This window comes from Choloepus didactylus, chromosome 8 (assembly GCF_015220235.1).
Source record: "Choloepus didactylus isolate mChoDid1 chromosome 8, mChoDid1.pri, whole genome shotgun sequence".
NCBI classification, from domain to species: domain Eukaryota; kingdom Metazoa; phylum Chordata; class Mammalia; order Pilosa; family Megalonychidae; genus Choloepus; species Choloepus didactylus.
Genome location: NC_051314.1, coordinates 134,296,595 through 134,314,344, shown reverse-complemented (window position 1 = coordinate 134,314,344; position 17,750 = coordinate 134,296,595). Strand labels below are relative to the sequence as shown.

The 17,750-nt window shown below is 38.0% G+C and overlaps 1 protein-coding gene across 2 annotated transcripts; it reads left to right on the top strand.

Annotated features, from left to right (window-relative positions):
- Window positions 1–839: 839 nt before the first annotated feature.
- Window positions 840–17,506, top strand: LOC119543234 (aldo-keto reductase family 1 member C1 homolog). 2 transcript variants are annotated; one of them, XM_037847982.1, is made up of 9 exons: window positions 840–1,040; window positions 2,448–2,615; window positions 3,859–3,975; window positions 5,258–5,335; window positions 7,822–7,944; window positions 10,000–10,109; window positions 10,999–11,164; window positions 15,543–15,625; window positions 17,251–17,506. In XM_037847982.1, exons 1-9 carry the CDS (start codon window positions 957–959, stop codon window positions 17,291–17,293), a joined length of 972 nt encoding a protein of 323 aa, XP_037703910.1. In that variant the 5' UTR covers window positions 840–956; the 3' UTR covers window positions 17,294–17,506. The 2 variants fall into 2 exon arrangements, with proteins under 2 accessions (XP_037703910.1, XP_037703911.1); XM_037847983.1 differs by lacking the exon at window positions 840–1,040 and adding an exon at window positions 1,074–1,194.
- Window positions 17,507–17,750: the final 244 nt, after the last annotated feature.

The following is a 17,750-nucleotide window of genomic DNA, read 5'->3' as shown; positions in this document are numbered from 1 at the left end:
TGTGCGGCAAACCCTTTCTTTGGTTGAATATATTTATTCATATAGTGCTTACCTTTAAAAAATATTTTAAGCTGGAATTCTACTCTGAGCCTGCAGCAGAGTATATTGTGTTCCTCCAAGGGGGCATTCAGAAAGACTCCAACTACCTCTCATTTTTCTCCTGAGGGGATCTCAGGTAAACCTAACACCAAGGCCTCTTGCAGGAAACACACTTCTTCTAAGGGACAATTAGGCTGCAGTGAGTACGCATCTGTGGACAACACTTCATTGCAATCTAGCCATCAATTGGCACGTGTATAGGCAAACGTCCCCCTATCAAGGAATCAGTTATTTCGCTAAAAGCAGTTCATTACCAGGTATCCTGGGTGGTTGTTTGGCCATCTTGTTCATGATGCCAATTGTTTTATTCACCTGCTGTTCACCCTGCTGTGAGAGAGGGGTCCCCATCCTGGGGCTATCACGATGTCCGAACAGTTGATACCCAACACTGGACAGTTGAGACTGGCAGCAATTTATTAGTCGCATATACTCGGAGCCTGGGGAGCAGGACCCTGCATCAAGCAAGGGCACACGGAGGTTGCACTTGGAAACAGACTGAAGAAGTACTGGCTGTGGGAGTCAGACTGTGAAGTGAATCCAGGTTCCTGTGGGAGGATGGGATTGGCTTCTTTGATTAAAATCACAAGGTAGAAGGAAACTCATTTCTTTATCATGTAGAATAATGAATTGCGGTGCATGCTTTGAAGAGAAAAGAAAAACAAGTGAAATAGTGCCAAGTCTACTCCCATGGAGTGCGGTTTTAAGCACGGCCCCTCCTAACAAACTCTTTGTTTCAAGTCGAACAGTGCATTTGGGGAGTTGCCTTTGCTTTAGGGCGTTGTCTTAATGTTGTTCATAAATCTGCTGGAGAAAGAGGAGAGAAAGCAGTCTCTGCTTATTCTGAAGACTGAGAGGCAATGGATCACAAGCATCATTGTGTGCCACTGAATGATGGTCACTTCATTCCTATCCTGGGATTTGGCACCTATGGAACTGCAGAGGTAACAGTAGAGACATGGGGTTGAGGGACCAAACTGAAACATTCCTAGGATGGCTAGTGGCCCTTGTTGGTTGTCATAGAACTCAGTTCCTGTGTGACTCTAGGAGACCCCCTTTGTCTTGATTTCATCACGCTGGAGCCATTCCATGAATAAGGTGAGAAGGGAGACAGTCTTCAGTCAGGGCTTTGGGGATTCATAGTGTGGTCCCCTGGGGATTATCCTGGGCTTGGCTTTTCCTCATGTCTCCATCTGTGTAAAAGAAGTGAACCTCCGCAGTCAGGGCATTGGCTGTCAGCTGCCTGCTTTGAGACTGATTGCAATGAGGCACTTCTCTGTACATTTTTGTAATTCAAGAACTCTTTCCTCCTACCCAGTACACATGGTTCAGAGAAGTCTGAGTGGTGAAGAACCATAGACTTGAAGGTGTGTGTAAACAATGGGGGGGAGCTGTAGCTGTAGGGTAGGGTAGCCCACCTAGCACCAGGCAGCCAATAGAACACACAGAGTAAGTAGAAACCCCCTCCTATTTCTCCCTCTGCTGGAAAATTAGCCTGAGAATGAAATATAACATTTTAGGGAAATCCTGTCTTCAAGGGCAAGTCTTTAATTCTTGGTCTTGCCAAAATAATTTAGGTTTGAATGAAATAGCTAGAGTTATTCCTCTCACCTCATAGGGAGGAAAATGGACAGGTCACTAGAACGGAAGCCAGAAAATTTGCATTCCAAATTTTTCTGACTACTTACTGCTTAATGTGTAACATAGTACAATTTACTCAGAGTCATTTTTTTCTCATCTGTTACATAGGTAGGAAGTTTTAACAGACATTTTGAAGAGCAGGGGACAGAACTAGTTTTCTTTTTGTGCAATGTGGGATGAAGAGGAAGGACAGATTATGGGTAACACTGATGCTTCCCTGGTAGGCACTATTTCCTGTGACTTGTCAAAATTTGATATACTACAGGAATCAAGTATGTTTATTGTGTCTCCACTGGAAGAGGACTCATGGGTGTTTGTGCCTATTCCTCTATGCATTGCCACATGCACCTATAACCTCTGCAGATGTTGCTTTATTTCCTTTCATGGAAATAAATCAAAGCTATGAATATAACAATATTCTCAGGCCTCTGAGAACTTGTAGCAAATCACTGAAACTGAGGGAGATCTTGAGGACTTCCAATGGCAATGAACAACCATTCCAATTTCCTGGGCTGAGGGGTTTCTTGGATGCACAATTTTCAATACTAAACCTGGGACTGTCCTAGGCAGACTGGGACAATTTGGTCACCCTACATGCAGATCTAACACAAGACATGTGGGAATGATTGATTCTGGTAAAGGCCACTGTTGGGGCATGACTGCCTGTCAATCAAATGGATCTCCCATTTCTGCCTTTCTTGCTCCTCTAGGTTCCTAAGAGTGAAGCAGAGAAGGCCACCAAGATAGCTATTGATGCCGGGTATCGCCATATTGATGCTGCCTACCTGTATGAAAATGAAGAGGAGGTTGGACGGGCCATCCGGAGCAAGATTGCAGATGGCACTGTGAAGAGAGAAGACATATTCTACACTTCAAAGGTGTGTGTGTGTGTGTGAATATGTGTATGTGCACCTTTGGGAAATGTGATTGCATGTGGAAATGGGATGATATGATTGGTTAAGTAGCTGTTTCAGGATTGTAATTATTTGCACAACTTTTATTCACACATGTATTATGGGTTTCTAGTCATTGCTATGTTCACATTTCGTGACTCTATTTTAAGTATAATCACTTTATTTTTCTGAGCCTCAGGCCAAAACAGGGTGATTTCGCATGGACTATAGCATCAGCTAGGTCTGTCGCAATGTCTGTGTGACATTGCCAAATTTCCTAATATTTTGAATCTCAATTCTCACTTTTGTCAATAAGAAAGAGCAATGTAAGAGCACTATTTGAGTATTTAGAAAGATAGAGCTAATGTTTTTTGGTTGTAGCAGCACTTATCACCATGTTCAAACCAAGTTTTCCTTTCCATTATGAATGCTAGATGAATCTTAAATATTCATTCACAGGGTTTTATGAGGATGGAACTAGATCCATTGCCAGAACATGCTTCATAAACTCAAATATAATTCATATGATGGACATTAGTATTACTTGATAATGATTTTTACCTGTGGAGTCATTTCCATCCATTGTTCAGTAGATATACTGACAATATGTTCCCCAAATATTAGAGTTATATGAATAGGTCAGATCAAAAAGGAACCCTAGATGAAAGGAAACTTTTTCTCTGAGGAGATTAGATATACAAGTAAAGTAGTGGAAATTTGTGTAAATATTAGTTTAAGTACACCAATCCATGAGTTAACATTAAAGTCCTTGAAAAAAGCATGTGGGAAACACCTCTGACTGGTACCCTAATGGAACAGTCTCAGCATGGCTATTATTCAGTATCCTTCACACACTATATGTGGAAGATTGCCCATACCTTTAGTCTGTTTTCAGTTGGCAAGGTTTCCATCTCTTTCATATGTTTTTGATCATTTCCTCTATTTCCTTTCAACCTTTTCAATATCGGTCTTATGGTGTAGAGATCCATAAAATTTAAAGGATATTAATAAAGGAATAAGTTTCTGAATTAAATCTAAATATTACTTCCATTCCACTGATTAGATTCTCTTATCACCGATGACCTAAATTTAACTTAAATTCAATAATGGTGGCAAACAAGTCTCAGTTGTGAATTTGCTAAACTGTCCACACTCCATCGGTTTTCTCTCCTGATCTTCTTCACAAAGTCAGAAAAAATTAATGCAACACTTCTTTTGACTTCTGCAGCTCTGGATCACTTTCCTTCGACCAGAGTTGGTCCGTCCAGCCTTGGAAAAATCACTGAAAAAACTCCAGCTGGACTATGTCGACCTCTACATTATGCATTTCCCATCAGCTCTGAAGGTTAGCAATGTGCATGATAACACTAATATCACTTCCTCTAGCAGCATGACCTTCGTCTTGCATAAATGATTGATTTATGCTTTTTTTAAGATGATATAGGGATTATGAAACTAGGGGGAATCCTAAATAAGAACTATGTGTCTTTTTTATGGAAAATATTTATATCCCTAATTCCCTACTCCATGCCTCCAAATAGTTAGAGTTCAAACATCTCAAAGCGTCTGCCTCAAAAACCTGAGGAAATAACCAGCTGGGTGCAAGGCACAGGACTGATTGTGGCTATGAGTCTCTTGGGGAAGATTGCAGATGAATTGCACGCAGCCGTGGTGAGCAATAAAAGTGCCTCATGTTGGTCCACAAGGCATTTTCCTCATCTCTCACCAATTTGAAGCAAAAAGGAGGTTTGTTGTTGCTTTGTCTATGTGGGTCTAAAACTAGCAGCCTCCACAAGGGCCTGCATGCTCCTGCAGTTTGGCACTGCTTCAAAGTAAGCTTTTTAGCCTGCTCTTAGTCGCTAATGACTGTGTTGTCTGGGATTCTTGATTAAAACAGCAGAAATGTCATCAAACTAGCTTATGCAAAAGTAAGAGTTTGATTACACAATTGGGAAGTCCAAGGCAATGCTAGATGTGAGGATTCAAAGCTGTTTTCAGAAAAGTGTCATTTTATCATCTCTTAACTCTGCATTCCTCAAATGCAGTTTTATTTTTGTCCCAGTATTTTCCAGTGGTGGCCAGTAGTCTCCTTGGACAAGTCAAAGCTTATGGACATTCATACTTAAGAACATCTCTTGCTCTTCCGACACCCATTTTAATCCAGAAAAGAATCTAGTTAGACCCTGTTTGGTTTGTGTGTTTACTCCTTGGCTTTCATGTGTTCAGGGGAAAGGAAATGTGATTGTCATCCCTGGGACAAGATTACAATGCATTTTTGGAGGAAATTTAGGCCATATGACAGACGGTCTTTCAGGTAAAGGAGAGACATTTCCAAAATATAAGGGACAGATTAAAGAAAAATAAGCCCACTATGAGACCCATTAGAACCTTGGACAAAATATATTTATTGAACATACAGTGTATTTAAGAGATTATAGGAAGGCTGTCTCTGTGGATATTCTTTACCGCTGCATATACAATCCACTTTTTAAAAATTAGTGTCTGGAAAGTATCACCAATCTCATGGAGACTTAGTGTCCTAGCGCAGCCCTAGTTTTACCCGACAGAACAACTGAGGGCTGAGGTATTAATCTGTGAGCTCCCTATAATGACTGCTTCTGTTCTAGCCCGGGGAGGATCTTTTTCCTAAAGATGAAAATGGAAAGACCATATTCAACACAGTGGATCTCCGTGCCACGTGGGAGGTGAGTGCTTTCCTCAGAGGACTGAGCTCAGACAAGAAAGCCGGGACAGGGGGATATGGTTCACTCCTCCCCCATGAGAACTTAGAATGGTCACTAGATTGCCCTCAACCTGTGTGCTCTCAATTATCCTCAGGAATTGGACAAATGATCCCAAACTTCTCTTGAAGCTCTAACATTGTTCTTAATCTTTAGCAGCAGTTTCCTGTTCACACAGTGTGTCCTTCCTTCACAAACAAAACTGTCAGTGGCCTTTGGCACAAAAACCAATGGCTATTGGGGTCAGGCCATGCACAAAAACCTTCTCCTGGAGGATGGAAGAGGGATATTTTCTATCAGTTCTAGAAGGGTATAGGAAATAGGATTAAAGTTATATTAATATTATCACTTTCCAGTCATGTATTCCCAAGACTAATGTGTGTGTGGTGCCCATAAAATTCAGAAAAGCTATAGGATTTGTGAATGTCAATTATAATGCTACTTCCAGCCTAAGCCCCCACTGGAAATGAGAGGAAGACATGTGTAACTTTAATGGACTCTCTTACAGGCTTTGACAAATTGAAATTAATGTTTTTTTGGAAAAATCTTGCTTTCTTTAGTAAATCCGATTCTTGAGAATCTCTATTATTATAAACAGGGTAACAATTTCACCTCTGGAACAGAATTTCATTGATAAGTTTAAACAACAACAAAAACATTCCATTAACTCAATGCCTGCCAGTGCTTTATGCTTCTTTTAGTGTCTGACATGCCCCATTGGGCAAATGACTCTCTGAAACTGTCCTGACAGGAAATGAGGGAGATCTTTGTTAATGACTTATCCATTGGTTGGCTCCCAACCTCATGCTCATCCTCTAATACAATATTCTGTTTGCAGAAGTAGTTTACGTTTTACTATTCTCAGTCTACTTGTTTCTATATTCCAGCTCAAGGCATTTTTGCCAGAGGCAATTTTGCTGTATTTGATTCACTGTATATAGACTTGGAATCATGACATCTATTATTAAAAAATAATATCTATTATTAAAAAATATTTACCAAGCAGCTATTATATCTTTGGACAGGGACCAAATTCCTTGTCATCACTTATTCCTTCCTTCAAATCTTAGAGAGAGACAATAAACAATTAAAAGGGTAAACCTAAGTTTGTCAGATGGTGATAAGTTATGTGGAGAACAATAGAGCAAGTTAAGTAGGATGGAGCATGTCATGGTGCATATGCAACTCTACAGGTGTCTTAGTAAATCGTCATTAAATGGAGACTTTGAGTAGAGATACACAATAAGGGGTGAAGAAAGGGGATTTCTAGGGAAAGACTATCTGTGGAGAGGGAATAGCAACTTCCAAAGCCTCTAAGCAGTAGCAAGCTTCCATCATCAGAGAAAGTTCTATTGAAGAACACTGTATATAAACACTGGACTACAGACGAGATGGATGAGAATAGAAGCAGAAAGACTACTAGGAGGTACTTGAAATAATCAAGAAGAGAAATGGCAGTATTTAGCATAGAGGCAGCGCAGGTGTTGACAAACAGTTGGATTCTGGATCTATTCTGAAGGCAGAGATGGCTGGGTTTTCTGCTGGAATGGATGAGGGTGTGAGACAATGAGATGGACCTATTAACTCTGAAGTCTCTGGCCTTAGCAAATGGAAGGGTGGTGGGGCATTCCCTGAGATGGAGAGGACTGCAAGTGGAACAGGTAGGGGAGAACATCAGTAGCTCTGTTTTGGACTTCTTCAATGTGACATGCCTATTCAGACATCCCAGTGGAGTTATTGAATATGCAGGTGAATCTCAGAGTCTACCTGCCTCAAGGACTTGGTGTAGGTCTAAGATGGAGATATCAATTTGAGAATTTTGAGCAAGTAGATAGTATTTAAACCATGAATCTGCATGAGAACACTTGGGAGTCAGAGAAGATAGTGAAGAGATGAGTTCTGAACCATGTACCTAGAAGACTCCGACATTAGAGTTGAAATGTTGATGAAACTTGAGCAAGAAGAGAATCCAGGGGATCAGGAGGACCATCAGAGAAGCCCAGTGCTTGGAAGCAAGTGCAGAAAGTGTACTAAGGAAAAAACTTTCAACTGTGTCCAATGCTGCTGCTAGGTCAAATGAGATAGATGCCACTGGATTTAGCAACTAAAGATCGTTGACAAAGGCTCTTCAGTGGAACAGTGACAGGGAGAGCCTTATGGGATGTTAAAGAGAGAAAGGGAGGGGAAGGATTGATTGCAGTGAGTATAAGTAGCTCTTTTCCTCAGTGTACAGTAGTCTCCCTAGTTTTCCCTAGAAGGAAACAGTCATTTCTTTCTATTAAATTCAGCTCCTTCTCTTTTAGTGTTTTACTTTTTCTTCAAGTTAATCATGGTTAGTAAGCTACGTGGTCATTTCTTGACATTTGTTCTTCTTAACAGTGCTGTCTTTCATCATTTCCTGACCTGTAGCCAAATTACCAGAATCTTTCTCCATAACCCCTTCCTCCCAGGCCCTGGAGAAGTGTAAGGACGCAGGATTGACCAAGTCCATCGGCGTGTCCAACTTTAACCACAAGCAGCTGGAGAGGATCCTGAACAAGCCAGGGCTCAAGTACAAGCCCGTCTGCAACCAGGTGAGCAGCCCCCTTAGCCCACCTGGCCTTTCCCTTTTCTGTTCTTCACCCCTTCTTCCTGCGCTTCTGCCAGGTGACTATGCACCTCCCCTCCTACTCACCTTACCTCTGTGGACCAGAATATTTAGAGATGATGTCTTGTGTCTAGAAGGGCAGGGATAGAACCCTTAACTGTATCTCTGCCTTGTAATGTCTTAAGGAAATTGGTGGGGAGACCTTAGCAGTAAATTAGATGAATGAATTTAGAGGAAGGGGAATAGATCAGTGGGGCCGGAAGAGTTAACAACACCTTTAGGAGGAAGATATGCACTTACCTGAGCTTTAAAGCATGGCCAGAGATTGGGTGGGTGAAAGTGACTGGAAGGAATTACATATAGTAAGGAATCCAATAAGCATGAAGAGTGAGTATAAACAAGAAAGAGGAAATGTAAGATCAGATAGGTTTTAAGAGCTTGTATTGTTTGACAACCTAAATCTTCCTTCCTGGTTCTTCACAAAGGAAGCATACAGATGGCAAAACTTAACATGAAACTATTAAAGTAATCAAGGTGGTTGGGATGAAGTAACTAGTTCATGGTGATGATAAAGGTAGAGGAAATTAACTCTAAGGAACTTTTGTCAGAAAGATGGGGCAGATCTTAGTACTAAATCTTAGTCTGTTTCTCTTCCCTACTTTCTTTAAATTAATTGCATAAAAATATCTATGCTGAGACTGGTTCTTGGTTCTAACTTACCTTTTACCAACTTGGAACTAAGGAGTGGTAGAAGGTCCTACATTGGACAATGTAGTTACAAAATTCAAGAATTTTTTTTGATATATAGTAATACAGCACCATGGGTTTAAATGGAAACATTGAAAAATGTATTGTGTGTATAGAATTAGTTTTACCTATAAATTTTGATAAAAATTTTCAAACAAAGTAAAATTTGAGGTATGATAAAATTCACATGCGTATTTCCCTTTGATGGTCAAGAATGGTTGACATTTTGTCATGTTAGCCAAAGATATGTATATGTGTGTGTATATATATGTGTGTGTGTGTAGCTATATAGGTACATATATAGGTGCATATACATAACTGTGTGTCATATTTACTGCACCCTTTCAAAGAAAGTTATAGACGTTACACTTCACCCACATACCTCATGATGCATCTGATAAGAAAGAAAATATTTCTCCTACATGCTCACAGTTCTATTATTTTATCTAAGCAAATTTATAATTATTCCCTAATATCATGTACTCCCCAGTTATATTCATATTTCCCCATTTTTTTCTAATAATGCCTTCTATAGGTCTTCCTTTTGAGCCAGGATCCATGGTAGCTCACATATTACTCTTTTACGTATCTTTAAGCTCTTTTAATCTCTAACCATCACTCGATCCATTTTTTTTTTCCTTGATATACAGACAGGTTTTTGTCAAATATTCTGGATTTATCAGATTGTTGCCTTGTTATACTAGGTATCTGGTTTCTCTAATATATGATTTATACAATAGAAGTTACATAGGATGGCTTAATGAGATTCAGGTTAAACCTTTTCGGCAAGAAAATTTCATCAGGATGCTGAGTCCTTCAAATTGCACTCCATTAGGAAACATGTACTGAGAGGTTGTCCTGCTATTCGTAAGGCAAGATTTGATCACTTGGTCAAACTACTGGTAGTCAGATCCACTATATAGCTTATGTTTTCCCCTTTGCAATTGCCAAGTAATATGGTGGTTGGTAATCTGACACCAGGGAAAACTCATGTTCTACAATGTTTCACCAAATGCTTGATATCCATCTAAGATTTCTAGCTGAAATCCTTATTTCATTGGGATTTTCAGATAATAATTTACTACTTTTCTCACTGCTTTTACTTTTCTTAGCTTTCTGTGGACAGTGATAGAAAATTTATCTTTGTTCATGTTATTAATTTATGTTGATATTTTCAGTTCATGTTTAACTCTGCAGGGTTTTCATTCAGCTTCTTTGGCTTTTAACCTTCCTTTGCATTTTAATGTGATTTTATTCCTGTATTATAACATATTTGTGTTTTGGCATTCCGCAGGTAGAAAGCCACCCTTATCTCAGCCAGAAAAAACTGTTGGACTTCTGCAAGTCAAAACATATTGTTCTCGTTGCGTATAGTCCTCTGGGATCCCACCGAGACCTAAGATGGTAATGAGGACAATAGGGAGTCAACCTATAAAACCCCACTATAGAAGAACTATTTTTAATTTTGCTAAATTCTTTCCTGGGGATAACTCGCAACTCTAGGTGCAAATGGAATGGGGACAGCAGAACTACTCCCCCTTTAAATGCCATAATCCAGCCTATTGCTTTTACATTGGATGTATCTGCTTATAGTTTATTTAATAAGACATATCTGCATTAAAACATATTCATAATCTGAAAGTTGAGACCAAAGGCATAAGTTAAAGTCATAATTTTGACAGATGAAGCAACATCTTCTTCAGTTCCTTTATCTCTGAATTCAGCACATAATATGTAATACTCAGATATATGAGGATAGAACTCAAATACCATCTGAAAAACCTTTTTAAATCTTCTATTGAAATATGATACATCATACTTCATGATGAGAATGAACAGTTCTCATTTGGAGCCTACATGATTTTCAGGAGTATGTTAGAAAAGATAAAATAAGAATTATCCAAATCTTTCCTTTTCTTTTTTCCCATTCAGTTTCTCATCCTTCTTCTAGAGCAATACAAAGGGAAGAAACACAACCACAGGGAAGTAGGAAAGGAAAAATTCAAAGGTTCTGGAACCATTTGCACAATGTCCAGCATACTTAAAAATGACCTGGAGGGCTTGATAAAACACAGATTGCTGGATGCCACATCTGGGGCTCTGAATCAACAGATCTGGAGGGAAGTCCTAGAATTTGCATTTCTAATAAGTTCCCAGGTGATATAATGCTGCTGGTCCATCAACCACATTTTGAGACTCACTGTTCTAGGATAAATCACGTTGGTCTGGTAGGAGTTTCCTAATAAATTGGATACAGAGTCAAAGATATTCAGCCTTTCTGCCTTCCTCCCAGGGTGGACCAGAACTCACCTAGGCTTTTGGATGACCCAGTTCTCTGTGACATCGCCAAAAAGCACAAGCGCACCCCAGCCCTGATTGCCCTTCGCTACCAGATCCAGCGTGGGGTCGTGGTCCTGGCCAAGAGCTTCAATGAGAAGCGGATCAGAGAGAACATGCAGGTGAGGAGCAGGGCTGTGTGCCCAGGAGGCCTCAATATTATCCCCCATGTGTTCTGCTTTGTAAGCACCGCAACACATCTTGGGCCGTGTTGATTTCCCTATTTTCCTATGCACACGTCCCATTTACATTCCCAATAATTTTCTCCTTCTTCTTCAACATCAAGACAGGCATGATGGCTATGGAAAGAGGGTTGTGCAGAAGCCAGTTAGGATTCTAGTTTTATTTCTATCATTTACCCTATAACCTGTTCAAGTGACATTTCATTCTTTTCATTTCTAAAATAAGTCCATTGGATTAGAGATTTTCTATCTCCAAATCCCTAGGTTACTTTTGCCGGGACCTAGTTGACAGCTCTGAGCCAGAAGTGACAACCTAACCAAAGAAATGAATAATCCCCAGCTTACTGCTGGTGCTGAGAGCAGTCTCCTCCTCCCTGAGTTCCTATAGGAAAGGTTCCATCAAGACTAAATGTTCTTCTCATCTCTGATATTTGACACTTTTAATGACTTGGTTTTTAAAATTATGTTAAAAATTTAAACAGTATGAAAAGCTATAGAGTGAAAAGAAACTCTCTTCCTATCTGTTCCTCAGTCTTCCAAATGCTTCATCTTTTTCTCCATGTTGGTATCTCTTAGCCTTTTCCTATCCTACTTCCCAGACATTCCCTAAGTATATACCTTCTTTAAAAATTAATACAGGGTATGCAGAATGGTATACACTTTTCAAAAAAATTTTGGTTTCAGAGACACAATTTTTCATTTTGATTTGAAAGGATATAAATTTTGATTTCAATTGAGTGCTTTAGAGTTGAGCAGTGAGTTGAGTGAGTCTACTTGCCACAACCTTTCTAAAACTGAAATAGAACAGAAACACAAAATGTATCTTAGGCATACATTTATATCTAAAATAATAGTAAAGAATATGAAAACTCTAGGACCCTTGATTATTTTTACAATATACTACCCAAGAGTGTATCACTTAGTATATCTTTCATTTTGACTTTTTGAGCTTTGTATAAGTGGACTGAAACTATGTTCTTCTATTACTTGCTTTGTTTAGTTAACAGCACATGAATGAGAATCATCCATGTTCATGCATGTGTTCGTAGTTTGTTCATTTTTACTTCTACATACAGTTCATATTTATTTGATTATAAGAAACCTTTCATAAGTGATTTTTTCCTATATACACCCTTATGGGTCACGTAAGAGATAACCCTTTGCTTCACATTTTAGCCAACACTCAACATTCTTAACTTTTCTATTTTCTTGCCAATCTATTGGATATAGGATAGCACTTCAGTGTGTTTTTTTCATTTCCTTCAACACTAACAGAGCTTAATTTACACATTTTTATAAGTTGAGTATTTTTTATTTACTTTAGGGGATTATTTTTATATCATTAGCTATTGCTTCCTATCCAACCACCCTAAAACTCAGATGCTTAATATAAAAAACGCTTCATTCATGACTGTTAATTCACAGTTTATGCTGGGCTCAACTGAACAGTTCTGTTCACGGCTGGGTTCTCTTGTTAATTGCAGTAAGTGCAGGGCAGCCAGGCTGCTCTGCTTCAAGAGGGTGACTGGGCTATTTTCAGGCATGGGTCTTCTCTTCTCCACCTAGGTTTCCCCCTCTAGCCAACTAGCCAAGGCTTCAACTCACAACAGTGGTAAATTTCCAAGGGACTGAGTATATGCGTGCAAAGCCTTTTCAGGTCAAGGCTGAAAATTGACACATCACTGCTTCTCCAAGTTAGTAAAATTCAATTCTTCAAATATTGGTCAAAGCAATCATAAGGACAGGTCAGATCCAGGAGGAGAAGAAATGGACACAACCTCCTTACAGGAGGAGCTGCAAAGTCCACTTTAGAAAAGGTGTGGATACAGAGAGAGGAGAAAGTCTGGGGCCAAATTTGTAATGAATCTACCACATTTATATTTTCAGGACATTAATTCTTTGTCATCTGAACATGCATTTGGTGAAAAATCTCCTCCCAATTTGTGTTTAGTTTTCATTTTCTAGAGGATATGTTTTCATCAAAGTTCTTGCTGTACTGTAGGCAAATTCATCATGCATTTCACATGTGGTTTATGATTGTTGTGTCCTTCCTACCTTGAGCACCAGGCAATATTCTTCTATATTATAAGTAAAAGTATTATATTATTTCCTTTCAAATTTGTGTGTTAACACACCTGGAATTGATTTTTAGCATATGAAATAAGAATTCAAATAAATACCCAATTATATGCATGTATGTGTATATATATATGTATATAGGCATATATATGTGTGTATTTATAATTTTAAACATTATGCAAATGTCCAAACACCAATTATTGAAAATTTCATAGTTTCCCACAAATGCTTGCTGTCATCTCTGTTTCTGAACTCTCTCTTCTCTCAATTTGCCTATTTAGATTTCACTTGTCTTAATTTGGATGGAAGATAAATCTTGCCATCCAAAATGGTAATAATTTTTTCCACTTTCCTTGTTTCTCTCTAAGAATGTCTTGACTGGCCTTGACTATTTGTTCTTTTATATCATCAAGTTCCATAAAAAAGTAAGTTTTTGCATGAGAAGTATTGGAACTGTAGATCAAATTGTAGACAGGGGACTTCCTTACAATATTGAAAATTCCAATTCGTGATCATTATGGGAATTTCCAATTATTTATGGGTTCTTTAATACCTTTTAACAAAATCAAAATTTTCTCCATAAATTCATTGATGTATTTTTGCTAGATTTATTCATGGATAATTTTGCTAATTTTTTCATAATTTTTCCTAAATTTCTATTTTCAAAATTTACAAATGTTAGGCCAATTTGAAAAAATACTGTAATAAAGCCCTGTTATCTACAACTATCAGTTGTTAAAATATTAACACTTCTGCATTCTCTTTCTATACCTATCTGCTACTTATCCTCTCTATCACTATCTCTGAATATTTCTATGATACACATCTCATTCATTCTCTCTCCTCTGTCAGGAACTCTGATTAGAAATAACCTAAAACATTATACTCAATCCTTTGTCTCTCTGAAGCATTTTTATTTTCCCGTCTGTTGGTCTCTTTGTACAGTCTTCTGGATAACTTCCTAGGTCCTACTTCTAGTTGACTAAAACTCATTTCAGGTGTGTCTGATAGTCTACTAAATTTGTCTTCTGTATTTCTAACATCAAATTTTTTTCTAGAAATTCTGATAATCCTTTTGACAATCTTTTAAAATATTTTATAGAATTTCTTGGCTCTCTGAATTTTTTCAAGTACAGCTAATAAAGTTATTTCATTGTATATCAATGCCAATATTCATAATCCTTGAGGGTCAGTTTCTGTTGTCTCTTATTTCTGTGTATACTTACTTATGATGACTTATTACTGTCATTGTTTGACTGTTTTCACCTGTGAGATCCTCATTTGCCATGTAATTTTATTTGTTGGAATCTCTTGAGGCTTTCGATTAAGGTGGATTCTCCAGATGAGGGCACTACCAGTCCATGAAACACGATGTTAATTTCAAAGTTTAAGCATCTTTGGACCACTGAGCAATTTGCACTCAGGTGCAAATATGCACAAGGGCTAACTAGTGAATCCAAATCGCAGCAGTGATTTCACCCCCATCACACCTCAATACTAATATTTGAAGCAGACAATTTTGTTGTAGTCCTCTGGGGAAGTTTATGCTTGTCTGGGTTATACAGCATTTTAGGGCCTGAAGTTTAAGGTACAGGATCTTCTATTAAATTTTCAATACCAGGAACACTCCAGTCTGTTTCTGTTTGCATCTTTTCAGTCAGGAGATAGAAAACAAAATATACACAAAGGTGCTCAGTCATGGAGTTTGGCAAATGTTTTTAAGCTAGGGAAACTATAAGTCTTGATTTGCCAGAGATGGTCCTACATGTGCCCGTACCTGGGACAGCAGTGTCTTATCTATATCAACACTACCTCTCGCCTCCATAAATTTTTTGGAATATTTGCACTATGATAAAGGAGAGATTAATTTATTACAAATGACATTTTTATACTGTCAAGTCTTTCTATATGAGATAACATTATTTCTTTCAATGTGGTCAACTTTTGATATGTTCCCTAAGAGTAGTTTAGAATGTTCTTCCGAAATCCCTTCAACACATCCTGTTAAATAGAGACCTAGGTAACATATCTCATTGTTGTCATTACAAATGGACTTTTCTTCTATTTTAAAATTTCTGATGGTTTTGTGTACTATTTGGATATTTACTGATTTTCGTTTATTAATTTTATACCAGACTCACTGTAATTCCATTTGTTTATAATAATGACTTATTTGGTTTGTACAGATGGACAGTTATATGATGTATATATAATAAATACTTTCCTACTTCCCTCATAGGTTTTTGATTTCCAGCTGACACCAGAGGACATGAAGGTCTTAGATGGAGTAAACCGAAATCTTCGCTATGTTAATTATGATTTGTAAGTTAATTTAAATATTGCTTCATTTTTTTTCTACTGAAGAAAAGAGGAGACCTCTGAAAATTTGCCTTAACAACAGGAAGGCAGAAGCCAGTACGAGACAAGGATGGGACAGGAGCTTTCTTGCAACACTCAAACTGAATTCACTCCAGAGCTGTATTTATTGATTCAGGAAGATGCTGAGTGGTGCCACGGTCAACTTGTACCTCCACACACACTCCTCTGCACCCTTCACTCCATATCACTTCCCAGAGCAAACCAATGTCATTGATGAATCTCCACCTTCCCTGTAGGACTCTCATTCCTCCAACAATATGGTTGAAATACACTATGGAAATTACAAATGTAGATCAATTAATGTTTGCAAAACTTATCAAGGATCTTCTTCTCCCAAATCTGCTGTTTCTCGTCATGACAAGAGGTTCTCCATCATTCCTGTGTTCAATCAGAAATTCCCATCACCCCTAAAATGTGACTATTCACTAAGTCGTGTAAATTTGATGTCTTTAATAGTTTTCAAATTGCTCCCTTCCTTTGCAACTCATGTTATTGCAGGTCCCAAACACTGCATTTTGCATTTTCCTCTTGCAAGGCTGGCCTTGATGAGGTGGGTAAGAACTGCTGGGTTTAATTTTCTGAGTTATGGAAATCTCAGTGGAGATGAATTAGATTAAGAAAATACAGATTTAAAACGGAAAGGACAGTATGGAGGGAAAATATGTATTGTTATAGGGAATTTATAGCCAATAAGTACTATTCATTTGTGCCTTCAGATTCTAGGTTTGTAAAAAGGACATGCAATATAAATTATGGAAAGCTATTGGGAGTTTAATCATAGAATAATCATATCATAATGTATGTAAAGGGTAATAATTACATTAAGTCCTTAGGTATGCAAAAATTGATAGATATATTATTATCATGTGATTCATTTTAGGATAGAGAAAAATGAAGAATAAAATTGGGATCTAATGCAAAAAGAACAAGAGACTGACAAGAAACCAGTACATCTTACCTCCAACTAAATATTTTAGTCATAATCATTTTCCCATCACTTTGTATTAGGTATTGTTATTATTATTTAGAGAGCTCCCTTAGGGTATAGTAATCCCCTGGGATATGGGGTCACTTCTTTCCATGTCATTTTATCCATCTGTGAATCTTACACAATCTGTCGCATGTAATGGTCGGTTAGTATAAATTAATGAATAAATAAAATGGAAGTAAAATTGCTATCAGCAAAGCATAGCTAGAGTTCTTGATCATAACAAGGCAGAATGAGTTTCTGCTTTCAGTGGGAAATCAAAATTTAAAGAACCAGGAAACTGCTTTGCTGTGTTTACAGATGGTACTAAGGGAAGAGAATGTATTTGAATATATGCAGTATTCTGTTGATGTGTCTTAAATTCCATGCATGGGAATATAATATGATTACATAATTATTTTTTAAGAGCAACTTTGTTATAACATCATGTAAATGGAAGTTAGAAAGGTACGTTTTATAAATAGCCAGGAAATAAAATTTAAAATTTTTACCTTAATGTCAGCTTCACAGAAATAATGTTTGTGTCACCCTAGAAATACAATCACTCATCCACATTACCCTCTGTTCTTTCTCATTTTAGTGCCATTGGCCACCCTGAGTACCCATTCACTGAAGAATATTAGCAGGGAGCCCTCCGCCATGCCTTCTACCAGGAGCTCCTGTGTGTGCAGAGCGATGCGAGAAATGTCTCAGATGCTGGTGATTAGCGGCATCACCTCTGATTAAATCTATGCTGCCAAGCAACTCACACTCACCTAGAGTCAACTCTATAGGAAAGCATTAAATACATATGGCTTTGAAAAAATAATACATAAAAATTTAATTTTGTCCAAATATCCATACCTCCTCCAGTCTCTTTCTCTGTTAACTTCTGTTTAGTTGCCTTCTTTCCTTAGGGCCAAACTATGATTTGCCTAGAGATTGAGGGAAGAGCCAGGGAAATAAGAGCAATTTTCAGACATTCCTGGGGTAAGATCAAGGATGGGGCTTTCATCCTGTTAATAAAGCAGTAGTTAGCAGGTGTGTGTCAGTGTTTCCTTAGCACTTTGAGGAACATGAAAATTCATGGCATTTGTTGGG